Source organism: Rhinolophus sinicus, chromosome 8 (genome assembly GCF_057876585.1).
Source record: "Rhinolophus sinicus isolate RSI-liver-muscle chromosome 8, RSI-T2T, whole genome shotgun sequence".
Classification (NCBI taxonomy): domain Eukaryota; kingdom Metazoa; phylum Chordata; class Mammalia; order Chiroptera; family Rhinolophidae; genus Rhinolophus; species Rhinolophus sinicus.
The window spans coordinates 15,914,420-15,929,568 of NC_142508.1; the positions used below are offsets into that span (position 1 = coordinate 15,914,420).

Here is a 15,149-nt window from a genome sequence, read left to right on the forward strand (position 1 = left end):
TAAACAGTGAAAGAAAAACAGCTATTAAAGAATTCTATCTCACAAAATTTTACTATGTGTAGATTGAGAGTTAATCGTCTAAAATTTTGAGGCAAGGAACTTTACAATAATTATTTGTTTTAGAATAGAATCTCCATAAAAATAATAAAGCTGACAGTATTATATGACTACTCAAATGAATAGATTCTATAGGTATCAATATGAATAGTTCTCAAAATCATATTGAGGAAAAAAGTAAGTTGCAAAATGATATGTACATTACTGTACCATTTATAAAGAAAATTTTAAATATATATAAACATTGATATATATATTTACATATAAACAAACATAGGTAATTAGGTAATAAAAGTATAATAACAAATACTGGAAAAATACACACATTTTAATACTGATTACCTAGGGAAGTAAGGAGGGAGAAAGGTGAATGGGACTGGGGAGAGAAAGTGACATTCAACTCTGTCATCTTTAATATAAATTAAAAACCTGAAGCAAATATGATACATATCTCACATTTGATTATTCTAGGAAGCAAATACACGAAGGTATGTTATTCTTGATGTATATATATTTTTAATTTTCAAAAGAACACTGAAGAATTACAAATAAAATGCACATTATTCAATAATATATCATTAAAGCTTGTGTACATCAGAAACAGTGCTATGACTATTTTAGAAAGCATCCTGTTTGCTTTTCTATGTGTTTTCAATTTTTTTAACAATCAAAGGAGGGGAAAAAAGCAATGAAGAAATATAAAATATATACACAAATAGCTGATTATATGAAAAAGAAAAACCTCCACAATCACAAAACACCACATGAGCAATTCTGTATCATTTACTGCATTTTATTTTTAATTTTTGTCAAAAGAAAAATAAAAGATGTTGCCTAATTGGAAACGTGACTTTCTATTATTAAAATTGTGGGAGTCCATTTTAATGTGTTTATCTCGCTACTAGTCTATAATTTATATTTCAGCGTGGAAATTTGTTCGTATGCCTGTGACAGGTTAATGCAGTTTAAACACGCATTTTTCTTTCGTTGGTTGAATAGTTAAATCGTTACTCAAAGGATTTTAAGTTTCAATTTCAACCATGAGAGGATTCTTTGCTTTTTCAAGGTTAAAAATGTTTCTGGTTCAAAACGCTATTAATTAATGGCTACGTAGTGGATCTATTTAGGGAATTGGTACCGACCCTGGATTAACAGTGGAACTGTTAAATGAGAAAACTTTTTTGATGCAGACTTGGGGAGATTTTAAATTTGGTCTGACAGCGGTGGACAGAAGTGAAATGCAATTCCAGCCCGCTTAACGAACGATCGTAATTATGAATCGAAAGACAAGTCAGGTATTAGCGATTTTTTTTCCTTAAAAGAAAAAAACACAAACTTTCTCGGACTCCGCCGGACACCCAGCTGGCGGAGGACCAGCGGGCGAGGGGGGGGCGAAGCCGGCAGGCTGCCCAGAAGTTACGATCGGGGAGTTTTCTCTTTATTAAAATTACCTGGCTCGCCAGCAGAGGCAAGAACGCGGAGACAAGATAATTTCTTAGGCTGTTAAAAAGGACTTAGGCCGGTGGGCCGCGCGTTCCGAGGGGGTGTCCTGCGGGCCAGGGCGGGTCCCGCCGCCCCCGCGGGCTCCGGTGCGTCAGGGGCGCGTCAGGCGGGGCGGGCTCCGCGCGGGCGGCGGCGGCGGCGGCGGGCGGCGGGCGGCGCGCACCGGGCCTCCTGCTTCTCGCTCCGAGGCTGCGGGACGGACGCTCCCGGGAACTCTCTCGCCCGCGGCCGGCCGCGCTCGGACGGCGCACGCCGGCGGCCCGGCAGTGCCAGCATGTCAGCCGCCGTGGCGTGTCTGGACTACTTCGCCGCCGAGTGCTTGGTGTCCATGTCCGCGGGCGCCGTGGTTCACCGCCGCCCGCCGGACCCCGAGGGCGCGGGCGGAGCCGCAGGCTCGGAGGTGGGTGCGGCGGCGGCGCCGCCGGAGTCCGCTCTGCTGGGTCCGGGGCCACCGGGGCCCGCGTCGGTCCCCCCGCTCCCCCAGGTCCCCGCCCCCAGCCCCGGCGCGGGCGGCGCCGCGCCCCACCTGCTGGCTGCAAGCGTCTTGGCTGACTTGCGCGGTGGCTCTGGGGAGGGCTTCGGGGAGAACTCCGGGGAAGCTCTGCGCGCCTCGTTCGGCTCCTCCGGCCCGACCCCGTGCTCCGGCCCAGCCCTGTGCTCGGAGCCGGCCCCGGCCTCCAGCGCGGCCGAGGTCTCCGCGCCCGCGCGCTCCTCTGGCGCGCTTGAGGTCCCCGGTGCTCCTGCCGTCCGCGGAGCGCCTGCCGTCCTGGCCGCCGTCTCTGGCGCGGGCCCTGGAGTGGGCCCCGCCCCCGCCACGGGCCCAGTCCCCCGTCGGAGGCCTGTCACACCTGCTGCCAAGCGCCACCGCTGCCCCTTCCCGGGCTGCAACAAAGCCTATTACAAGTCGTCGCATCTGAAGTCCCACCAGCGCACCCACACGGGTGAGCGCCCTTTCTCCTGCGACTGGCTCGACTGCGACAAGAAGTTCACGCGCTCCGACGAGCTGGCCCGCCACTACAGGACGCACACGGGCGAGAAGCGCTTCTCCTGCCCCCTCTGCCCCAAGCAGTTCTCCCGGAGCGACCACCTGACCAAGCACGCCCGCCGCCACCCAGCCTATCATCCCGACATGATCGAGTACCGGGGGCGCCGTCGCACCCCCCGCGTCGAAGCGCAACCCGCTAGCCTGGTGGACAGCTCCGGCTCCGTCCCCGGCCAGGCGCTCAACCTCAGCCTGTCTGACAGTCATTGCTATTAGTCGTCCCCTCAAGGATGATGCCCCCAGGCCGTTGTCCCTGCCTTCTCTCTGCCCATCCCTCTTTCCCAGAGTCGTTAGCCCAAGGCACAGACTGGTTCCTCCGCTCTGAGGGTGGGTCCCGGCAGGCATGACGGACCCTGGGGAGGGACTGGGGGCCTGAAAATAACAGGAATTCTTACAACACCTATATCATCCTAAAAGGGGGGGTTGCCTCAAGACAGCCCCCAGGAACTGGTGAGAAGGGATGAACCCGGGTACTCTCCAGAGTCCTGAAGATTTCTCCCTTCCCTGGAAGCAGAGATGTGAAACTGGAATTCTCAGGTGCCTGAGGAGCTCCCAGTCTTAAAGGACTCTGGTGTCTTACCCACCCACCAGGGCGGACCTTGGAGAGGGTATCACGGGTGGCAGTCCAGGACTGGGGTGGTGAGAGGCCTTTGGAAACAGAAATGGATTTCTATTTCTGTAAACAGCAATGTTTACTAATTTATTTTTAGTATCTTTTAAACAGGGATCCCAGGTTGATGGGAGGTTGATGTCCTCCACTCCCCAATTGCCCCAGCTACCTCTGCTAGGAGAGGCTATGTACGAGTCCATGTGGATGTATGGCTGGGAGATGCTTCTTGGTGTCTGGGGAGTGGTGCGAGTCTGCTTTGCAGGTCCTGTTGCATGGTTTGGAACCCTGCACTTGTGTGTAGCCTTTCTTCCCATTTGGATTCCTGCTCTGGGAGGGTAACTTCCTGGCTCACTCTCACAATAAGAGTGGTTTAAAATTTTAGAAACAGCCATAAAAGCACCAGAAATAAAGGGTGGTCCAGGATAGTTTCCCTTCAACCAGAGGGTGAACCCAAATGATGTCATGTGAGATAGGTCCTAAATAGGATCCAGGGAAACAGGACATGTGGTTCCAGCTGCCCACTCCAATTAATCTCAGGTGTGGTAGATTCCGTTCATTTCTTAAAGGCTAACTAGTGGCTTATTTCTTTGGGGGGGGGGGGTCTGGGCATTTTTGTTTCAGCAACAGGTGAGTTGGTGGTTTGAGGAGGGGAAAGTGAGTGGCTTCGTCCAAAGAGGTGGCTGCCCTGAATTTGGGGAAGGAACAGCAAGGTGAAAATTATTATCAAAATAAAAGGACCCTCTCCCCTGACCTTGGAGTCCCTCCAAGTTACACCCTCAGGACCCCTCTACCCCAATGCAGGAATTGAGCATCAGTGGTATTTATTTTTTTCTATATGTGTCTCTGCTGCTATGGATGAAGTCATCGGCCACTTTGCTTATGTATGTGTGAGTGTGTATCTATGTGACCCTTTCATTAGAGATGGGGCTGAAAGGCATTTCCTGCTCTAGTAAGGTTTCCCTTGGCCCCCTTCTGAATTTCTTGTAATAGTCCATCAGTCACACTTGTGGAGGATGCCATAATCTCAAAGGACTGTAACGGGCATCTAGTTAAACTGCTTTCCCCTATTTTGTAGATGAAGACACTGAAGCCTAGATAAGCTCAAAGTCACGTGCTAAATTGCTGGCAAACGCTATGACTAGAACTTAAGTATCTAGCTTTCTAAGTCACTCTTTCCCTCATGCTTGGTTACCCTACCTCCTTTCTCTCTCTCGCCATAGTCAGAGTACACCACTCTCCCTTCCTGCCATCAGGATCTCCTTTCTCCCTATTCTCTATTACGTCTATGTTTCTTCAAATGTTTCGTCCCCGCAGAAGCTTTTGCTTATTATGTTAAACCTGAAAGCCCTTTTCTTAGCAGATTGAGCCCATTCCCTCCTTCCACACCACGTGGACTTAAAGTGGGAATGACTCTTGGGCATCTTGGGAGAGATTTTATCTTTTGACTTGGTAGATTAATTTTCAATCCCAATTCTATTCTTTTTCTGTTTCTGGGCATTCCAGCTTCCTTGAGAGAGTGAGTGATACGAACCTCACATTGGAACTCTACTAAGTGCTCCTACACAGAGAGAAGGGTCGTTAGGAATGACCCAAAGGGATGTCCTGTGACCGTGAAAAGGTTCAGTGTTTTCTGATGTGGAATAAGCAGGGCAGGTGGGTCACTCCTTGGGTTACATATAGGAAGAGGAGGCTCCCACTTGTGGAGGTGGGTTTTGGTGATGGGAAGAGTTCCTCCCGTGGCTCTGCTTGTCTCCCAGTTGGAAGTAGGTAGGAAGGGCACACCAGGCCCCCATGAGGATGATGATTTTCCCTTTGTCCCCTCAGTTGAAGATCTGCTATTGGGTAGGTGGACCAATGAAGCTAACAGGAGAGAGACTCCCACTGATTATAATGGAATCGGGCTCAAGAAAGCTTGGCTTTTCCAACCACCCTTTGATAAATAACTTTTCATTCTCAAGCTCCCAAGTAGTGTCCTTTTTTGGGTTCTTCTACTTTGGGGGCTTTTGTCTGGGGATGGCTTCTGATAGTGTAAATGTGGCATGTTTTTCAATGACTCCTCCTAGGACTTCCAGTGGTGGAGAGGGAGACACCCAGAACACTAGAGTAGCCACATAATCGAGGCAAGATTTGTAAGCTGATCTTTCTTAGTCATGGGTATTGCTGTTACCCTTTTCACTCCAGTGGCCAGACAGTCCTTAAGGGGAAATGGCTCGGAAGGGGTTTCCTAGTTTTATTGGTGTGTTTTTTTTTTTTTTTCATTTCTTTCTTTCTTTCTTTTTTTTTTTTTTGTTAGCCAGATGGAGCTCAGTGAGTGAATGTGTCTGGGGGTTGGTTGGGGTCAGCCTGAACCACTGGGCCCTTGCTCTACCCCTGCCATCCTGAGTTCTAATGTAGGAATTACCTAGTAACAGACTCTATTAATAGCGCCCTACCTTTAATCTGGGTTGGGAGCTGGGAATGAATTCCAGGTCATACCTTGGGTGTGAGGGAATTGGGTCCCTACCCCTGCTGGGAGGGGATAAAAAGTACCAGCCTTGCCCCCACTCATGGGAATAAGAATCTATCATTTGTCCCTAATTCCCTGTTCTCCAAGAAGGGAAATATGTTGGAATGTCACTCTTGGACCCTATCTGTACCTCACTTCTCATGAAGGAAGATTATGTTCTCTGATGGAGTTGTAGGAAAGAAAGTCATGGTACACACACGCACACGCATACGTGTGCACGCTCTTAGCTCTCTCTCTTTTGCACCTCTTTGCCTGTAATGTGTATGCATTCCATTCAGATCCAGCTTTCATAAGCACCTGCTGAGGCCCAGGCCTGCCTTCCAGAGGCAGGTGTGAAGAGCACCTCTCTTTGTCTCCACTTTTGGAGCAGCCATGCCCCCTTGCAGCTCTCCAGGTAAGTGCTTCCTTTGTATATTCTCCTTTGGGTGGGTAATCCCAATACCAGGAATTGGGAAGGGTGGGATAGGCAATGGAGGGATGGTATTAGAAAGCCCAATTTTGGCCATAGATACAGATTCATCAACAAAATACTGATATGTTGATGCTCATTTGTCTGATTCCTGTATCATTACTCGGATGAGAACCTAGAGAGGAAAGGAATATGATTAATTTTTCTCCCTCATGCCCCAACACATGCAAATATTCCTTGGCTATTAAACTTGGAGGAAATAGCCACTCTGACTAGAATTAGGGGACCAAAATAAGATGTGTGGAGATGGGACATCTGGTATACCAGGGCACAGGAGTTTGGTGCTTTAGTAATCTTGGGCCTTTGAGTTCTTTGGCCTTTTCAAGTTCTAACATCTCATGGTAAGCAAGTCACTATTTTTTAGAGGTACTGGACATAGGGCTTTGCAAAAATAGACTACATTGTGTTGGATATTGATTCATATAGATACAGGTAAAATAGGCTTGCTGCAGAAGGGAGAGGCACTACTGAATGGAAAACTCTGTGTTGCCTTTATTCTCAGCCAGAATTGCAGATGAGGATTTGAAGGTACAATGGCTTAAGTCCCACATGTACTTCAAAACACAAATTTGGGAGACTTTAGCCCTTAAATTGTGATGCTGGGGATTAGCAGGGCACATTAGATCAGTTTCACCCAATTTGGTTCCCTTTTGTCTTGATTTGAATTGCATCCTTTCACAAGCCCAGGGAAAGACCTATGGGAGGGACCAAGTTCTTTCATTCATATGGTGTATCTAGAGTCACCTTCTAATTATGTCCCAAGTTAGTGCCAGATGTGTTGATTATATAAGACCTGACAGTGGGATTTCAGGGATTCAAGCTGTGTGTTCAATCACAGAGGAATGGTGGATTTTAATTATAAATATAAAAAGAGGAATGCAAATGTTTGTTGTATCAGGGTTTGAGGTAGGGAGAAGCAATACTATTATAATCCCAAAAGCTAGGACAAGTATTGAAAAGGGTTTTGCCTGGCTTCTTCTCTCCCTAGGAATCACATCTATTCAGGAAATCAAGTAGCAGCCATATTTGTTTCAAATATATATTTAGATTGTGCAGTCAAAAGGGAAGCAATGGGAGGATGAAAAAATGAATAAAGGAAGACAGGCCAGTTGAGCTGGAGGAAGAGAAGGATTTCTTTAGAAGAAAGGTTGTGTTCTTAAAGGACAGAATTGACAGTACAAATGGGAAAATAAGAAAGACCAGTAGCTACCCAGTCTTAAAGATGGGATTATAAAAGAGGGTGGTAGTTTAGTCATTTTTAAGTTAGAGGAAGTGATTGAAAACCAAAGAGATATAACAAAAGAGTGGAAGCAAGCTCTCAGAAAACAGAAATGCCCCCGTCCAAAGAAATATTGAGAGGTACCTACCTAAATCTGCAGAGCACACAATGAGAAATCATCCCTTCAGCACTGAGCCAGGTATACTAGAAGGTTACAGAAAATATAGACATACCTCCAACATTTTTAGCTTCACTTCAGTGATAGTACCACTATAGATGGGAGTATAAAAATGGCTTGAAGAGTGCACAGAGTTAGATCTCTAAGGAAGACCATAAGGTAGATGAGATACATGAAATATATCAAAGTAACTAATCAAATTAGAGATTAGGAAGAAAAAAAAGCATAATCATCTCCTGTGGTTCCAAAACAAGTACAGATGCGCCTCGATTTAACGATGGGGTTATGTTCCAATAAACCCATCGTAAGTTGAAAATATTGTTAAATTGAAAATGCTTTCGATATACCCAACCTATTGAACATCATAGCTTATCCTAAGCTACCTTAAATGTGCTCAGAACACTTAACATTAGCCTACAGTCAGGCAAAATCATCTAACACAAAGCCTTTATACTTTATAATAAAGTGTTGATATCTCATGTAATTTATGTAATTATGGCTTACGCCTTCATGCTGGGCCATTATGCGGAGTTTCTGTTCAAGAGTGATTGTCTTCCTTCTCCTCTTCTCACCAGAAGCAGGAGACACAAACGGGCATTTTGTAGATGGGACAGGATGCAAAAACACAAAACACAATATCCAGAAACACCCTATGTTCTAGGGTATTGGTTGTTTACCCTCGGAATCATGTGAGTGACAGGGAGCTGACTCTGCCCAGCATCAGGAAAAAGTATTGTGCTGCATATCACTGGGCCCCCAAACGATCAAAATTCAAAGTACAGTTTTTATTTAATGTGTTTTGCTTTCACACCATCGCAAAGTCAAAAAATCGTTACATTGTACCATTGTAAGTTGGGGACATCTGTATTTGTTAAAATGCAACACCAATTTGTGATTTAACGTAAAAACACCTTAACAAACTAGTAACAAAAGAGAATTTCTTAAATTGATAAAGATTATCCACCAAAAGCCTATAGTAAACCTCAAACTTAATGTTGAGGTCTATAGGTATTCCTGTTGACCATATGGTAAGGTAGAAAGACAGTCTCAGCGAACTCCAGGCAGGCAGTCACATAAAAATACCACGGAAAATAGAACCAAATAGCCATGCATTGGGAAATTTAAATTCAAACCTATGCGTAATTCAGATAAAAGGGGCAATTCCCAGAATTTAGAACTGAGTGAAAACCAAAAACACTAAATAGCAAAAGTGTGATGCAAGCAAATGGCACTTGGAAAGGAAGTGTAGTTTATAGCCTTAAACTTTTTATGTAAAAAAGAATGACCTAAGCTTATTTAAAGTGAATGAACTAAGCTTTCAACCCCCAGAAGAAGAGGAAACCCAAAGAAAGTAGAAAGAGACATAACTATGGACCATGCATTCTCAGTAGGGAAAATATTGTTCCCAAGAGAGTGAAAATTGGCTCTTAAGGGATGAAAAAAAAAAAAAAATCACAACAGTTGTGGCCCTCTAAGTGACCATACTATATAAATACATATACACCCTATGTGTTGTTTAAGATTGGGGGTGGGGGGAAGGAAGTAATGATTAGGGAAATAATTGTCTAATAAGGCTCCTAGAGGGGTGATAATGAAAAAAAGAAATTGAAAAACACTGCCATAGATAAAAGCAGAAAATAGAGAAACGGGAAAAAAATGAATAGAGTTGGTAAAAACTCATTTTAAAACTTGTTTTAAAAGCCTAAGAAACAGATTTCTTTGGCACATATGATTATGAAAAATGAAAGAAGGCCAGAAAAAGTTATCAGGAATGAAAAAGAACACAAAATCATAACACACAAGCAGTTTTTTAAAATTATAAGAGAATAATGCCAACAATTTTATATCAATAGAGTTGAAAAATATATGGATAATTGTATAGGAAAATATAAATTTTCAAAATGGTCTGAAACTGAAATGGTAGTCAGAAATCTATCCCCAAAAAAGGCATTAGGTCTAGGTGGTTGCATAGGCAAGTTCTCTAAACCTTCTAGAAACAGATAACTTCCATCTTTTATAAGTTGTACAAAATCATAAAAAAGATAGAAAATTAACCAATTTATGTTACATAGTTAAGTTAACCTTAATACCAAAATAAGATGAAAGACAAGAAAAACCAAATGTAATACTTTTTTCTATAAGGATAGGTGCAAAGATCCCAAGTCAAATGCTAGAAATTTTAATTCAGCAGTGAATGAAAAGAATAATAAATGCATCATGGTCTTGTGAAGTTCATCTCAGGAATGCAAGATTAATTCAATAATAGAGATCTGTCAATATAATTCACTACATTAATCAAAGAAAAGGAGAAAATCAATTACTTTCTTACATGCCAGCAATCATCAATCAGAAAATGTAATAGACTAAGTGATTCCATATAGAGTATCAATGACTAACATAAAGAATCTTTAGAGACAAGACTATAAAACGTTTACTGAGTGACAGAAAATACGAACATATGACTAAGTGGAGATAAATAATGTCTGTGAATGGTAAAACTCAATGCTATAAAGATGTCAGTCTTTTTCTCAAATTTATATATTTAATGAACTCCAATGAAAACCCCCTGATCTTTTTTCATAAAGTTTTTTCAAGGAAATATTACAGAAGATCCTGGGGGAGCAAGGGGAAGAGGAGGAAGGGAGAATTGCGTTACCAGATACCAAAATATTACAAAGCTGTTGTTGTTAAAACAGTGCCGAGACAGACAAATAGGTAAATGAATTTGAATAAAGAACTGAGAAATAGACCTGTGAATATAGAAGAATTTGACATATAAGAGAGATGGCATTTCCCATCAGTGGGGAAAAGAGACCAGTCAATAGATGCTATTGGGACAGATGGCCTTTCATGAGAAAAGAAAACAAATTCAAACACAACGTTTCTATCTCAAATCTTTCAGAAAAAATAAATGCCAGGTAGTAAAGACCTAAATATTTTTAAGCTATAAAAAGTATTAGTCAAAAAATCTGGAAAATTTATCATAATTGGATAAACAAGACCTTGTTTAGGACACAAACATTTTTAAAATAAAAATTTAAAGACAGAAGACAAATTTGCATCAAAATTCTAAAATGTTTTACATCTGTAAGCCTAAGCGAAATCAAATATCAAGCTACACTCTGAAAAAAAACATTTAACAGGCACAGGGTTACTATCCAGAATCTATAGAGAACCCAAAATTTAAGAGATAAGGATCAAAAGTGATGAAAGGACAGTAACAGACAATTTAAAGAAAGAACCGGGATTGAGAAATAGTCAATAGGTCTTTAACCTTTTATGATGCTTTCACTCTTTTAAAAGAAGAATATCTTCAAGCATTGCTTGTGTAAGTTCAAATAAATCATTTGAGAATATTTTAAAAGAGGGGGAAATACCATTGGTTAAAAAAACAAAAGCAGATGGTAGGGTAGGAAATGATACACCAGGCAAATGTTAAGAAAAGCGAACAGGTGTGACAAGATTACCATCGGAGTCAAAATAAAATCCAAAGTATAAAACATTAGTGGGACCAAGATAGATAATTTTACAGGGGAATATATATATATATATATATATATATATATATATATATATATATATATATATATATATATATATATATATATTACACTAAACATTGAAAGTAATCAAGAACCTTTGTGCTTATATATTAGGGGTGTCAACTCAGGAACTCTAGTGCCTATTCCTGGACTTGGGCAGGGTTTTTTCCCCATCCCTCATTAGGAATTCAGAGACCCATTCCCATTTTTGAAGCTCATTGTGGGGATGGGGTGGGCAGAAATTTCCTCAGAAAAATGCTTCCACCACTCTCCGAAGCCCTTCCTTCCTTTCTCCTCCTCCAGAATACTCTTTGTCCCTCTCTTTTTTCCACAATAGCTCTTGATGGTCTAGGGCTTCCCCCAGAATGCTAGTTCCTCTTTCAAAATATTCTAGTTTAGTAAAGAGGAAGAAAAGAAAAACTGTCAAAACCGTCTATTTACAGGATGGTAGCATCCTGTATTATCTATAGCTAATTGCATCTTATTAATAAGCTCCCACTCCTGTTAATGACAGAGGAAAAGTTTTAATTTGTAAAACTCCGTCCCAGGCTTCTTCCTTCCAACGGTCTCCCTCTCCACCATGGTTTCTGAACACTGGGAGCTCATGTATCTTCATGATGGCAGGAAGGGAAACAGTCTCAGAGCTGTGAGCTGTGCTGTTCTCTGGCTCTGCGCTCAGTTTCCATGCCGTGTGGCTGTGCTGGGCACCTCTGGCCGTATAGTGCTTGTACCCAACAAGTTGCAATAGGTTTCTTAATTCAACTGCATTTCTCAACTCACCTCTGGAGCCTCTGGTCCTGCTATCGCCTCTCCTCGTGAGGTCTCTGATCAATGTGACTTTCTCGCCCAAAGGCAGACCTATTCTGGACCTTGGGTTCCCTCGGCATTTCTGTACCCTCTTACCAAGGCACGAAAACCATTCAGGTTCCCCTCCATACCACACCAAGTCCACAAGGAATTGGGCGCAGACAGAGGTCCCTCTACCTGGACACCTCTCAGTCAGTTCAGAATTACTTCTCGAAGGGTACCACGTGGCCCCAGCACCACAATGAACATGGAGTAGAGGTGAAGAAACAGCCCAGAAATTCCAGATTCTACCTCGACTTATCTGGGTTTCCTGATGCTGTGCCCATCTTACCCATTCTGGGCCAAGGGATGAAGGGGGTGTTGCTTCTCAGGGATCTGAGCATTCAGTAGATCTAGTCTCAACCCCTCTGAACTTCCCCCTATCCTTGGCTCTTCCAACTGGAAGAACACTTCACTTCCTCCCTCAGTAGGTGGCAACTTCCCACTATTATACTCCAGGTTTGCTCTGACTATTGATTATAGTAAAACTTTTTCCCCAGGCTACATGTTTTGCTCTTAATATCTAAGAGTGTTTGGCATTTCGAGCTTCCTTTACTTTCCCAATGAAGCTTTCCAGACTATTATTTAGTTATTTTTCAAAAGCTGAACTAGAGTCATTTATTTACTTTTGCATTCCTGCTATAACAATCATGATGTTCTCTGAGGCAAATGGATGCCTCTGGTTAAAAAGGGAATAGCCACATGGAAGAAAATAAGACAAAAAAATCACATTGTTATTTTTTAAAACATACCTCCCTTGTACCAATTTTCAGTCTGGTTAAAGATTAAGTTATTCGTTCTGAAGGTGGGACTAAGAATAGGGTTGTTTTCCCCTCTAACTCATTGGGTCCTTACAAGAGAAAACACTTGTCAGATATAAATAAAACAACCCCTAGAACCAGGAAAAGCCCAAGGGAAAGGAAGGCTTACAGTTATTACTGCTCCAAGTAGGGTACGTATGGCACAAGTAGATGGCAGAGAGGGTATCAGCAGCATCCTGTCACCCTGCTAGTCCCCAAGGAGGTCTAGGTCCCCTCATCCAGTTAAGGGAGGGACAGCACCTTGGTCAGTGGGTTCCAGCAGGGGTCAGCGATGGATTGGACTGGAGTGCATCTAGCAGCCTCAGAGGCGGTGCTACAGGCTTTCCTTCTAGGGTTGTGTGTCCTCATGGCTTTGACCTAAAAGAACCAGGCTTTCGTGGGCCAGGGCATTCATTTCAACAAATATTTATTGAGCACTTACAATGTGTCAGGCATTGTTACTGGCACTTGGGTACATAAGTGAATAAAACAAAGATCCCTGCCCTTAGGGTTTTATATTCCAGCAGAAGGGATATAGAAAATACTAAGTAAATTATGTCGTATGTTAGGTAATAAAAGATATGGAATTCGTGAAAAGTAGTGCAGGCTTAGCGGGATCAGGAATGCTGGGTGGGAGTACAGGTTAGATTGAGGTAATAAATATGGTGATCTGGATAGGCTTCATTGTGCAAATAAGATATGAAGAAAGACTTCAAGGAGGTGAGGAAGTTAGCCAGGAGATACCTGGTGGGAAAGGGTTCAGGCAAAGGGAACAGCTAAAGCAACAGCCCTAGCAGATGAGATCAAGAAACAATGGAGACCAGCATGGCTGAAGAGGAATTACAACTAGAAGGAAGGGGGATGCCAGATCACATGGACCTTATAAGCCATTGTAATGACTTTGGCTTTTTCTCTGGGCGAAATGGAGAAACGTTGAGGATTTTGAGCAGAAGCATGATATGAGCTGCCTTATGTTTAAAAGTATCATTCTGACTGCTGTGTTGGAGGGATTTAAACAAGGAGCTATGTTAGGAGGTAATTTTATTAATCTAGGTAAGAGATGATGGTAGCTTAGGCCAGAGTGATGGTAAAGGAGATGGTGAGAAGTGGTCAGATTCTGATATATTTTAAAGGAAAAGCCAGTAGACTTCCCTGAAGGATGGGCTATGGGAGCAAGAGAATGAGAAGTCAGAGTGACTCAGAGTTCTTTGGCCTGAGCAGCTGGGAGGATGGAGTTGCCATCAACGGAGGCGAGGAAGACTAGAAATGGGGACAGGTTTGTTGGGGAAGATCAAGTGTCCGGTTTGGGACATGCTGAGTTTTAGATGTGTGACAGACATCCCAGTGGAAATATTGAATAGGCAATAAAATCAGTTTGGAGTTTAGGGGAGAGGTCTGGGTAAGAGACAAAAATTGGGGAGTTCACAGCATATTTAAAGCTCTAAGTCTGGATCAGATCAACAAGAGAGTGAGTGTAGAGGGAGAAGGGAAGAAAGGCTAAGACTGATCCTTGGGGCACTTCCACATGAAGAACTAAGGGAGCTGAGGAGGAACCAGAAAAGGAGACTGAGAAGGTGTGACTAGTGAGGTAGGAAGAAAGCCAAGAGCATGATGTTCTAGAACAGGGGTGTCCAAATTGCGGCCCGCGGGCCAACTGCGGCCCATGATCCATTGTTAATTGGCCCACAGCAAATTCCAAAAATATATTTAGTTTACTTAAATAAACCAGGTGAGGCAATACGTACTTCACCTCAAGTGAGTGGCCCGGCTGTTTGTGTATTTTACTGCATATGGCCCTTGGTGAAAAACGTTGAAAAAAGTTTTGACACACCTGTTCTAGAAGCCTAGTCAAGAAAGTATCCAAAAACGGGGTGGTCCACTTTGTCAGGCATTTACGCTAAGTAGGATGAAGGTTGGGGAGCTGGCCATTGGCCCTAGCCACTCAGCAGTCATTGCTGACTTTGAAAAGAGCAGTGGCACTGGAATAATACATAGGAATAAACGCCAGATTGCGAAGGTCTTAGGAAAGAACAGGAGGAGAGAACCTGGAGACGATGAGTAGAAAGCACTATTTGGAGACACTATTCTCAGATAGGAGCAAAGAAATGGAATGGAATTTGGTAGGGAAAAATGAAGTCAAGAAAAGTGCTTTTTTTTTTTTTTTTTTTTTTTTTTAAGGATGTGGAGGGGAGCTAGCCTGTTTATATTCTAGTGAAAATGGTCCAAGGAGTAAAAAGTTGCTAATGCAAAACAGAGACACGGGAGGATTGTAGGAATGAGATCTTGGAGGGAGCAAGGGCAATGGCATCTAGTGCACACGAAGAGGGACTAATTTTAGCTAGGAACGTGGATAGTCCATCTGTGAAGTAGTTGGAGA

The 15,149-nt window shown here is 43.1% G+C and overlaps 1 protein-coding gene across 1 annotated transcript; it reads left to right on the top strand.

The window, feature by feature from the left end:
• The first annotated feature begins 1,697 nt into the window (after nucleotides 1-1,697).
• Nucleotides 1,698-5,431, top strand: KLF14 (KLF transcription factor 14). Its single transcript, XM_019749933.3, has one exon. It carries the CDS (start codon nucleotides 1,835-1,837, stop codon nucleotides 2,816-2,818), a length of 984 nt encoding a protein of 327 aa, XP_019605492.2. The 5' UTR covers nucleotides 1,698-1,834; the 3' UTR covers nucleotides 2,819-5,431.
• Nucleotides 5,432-15,149: the final 9,718 nt, after the last annotated feature.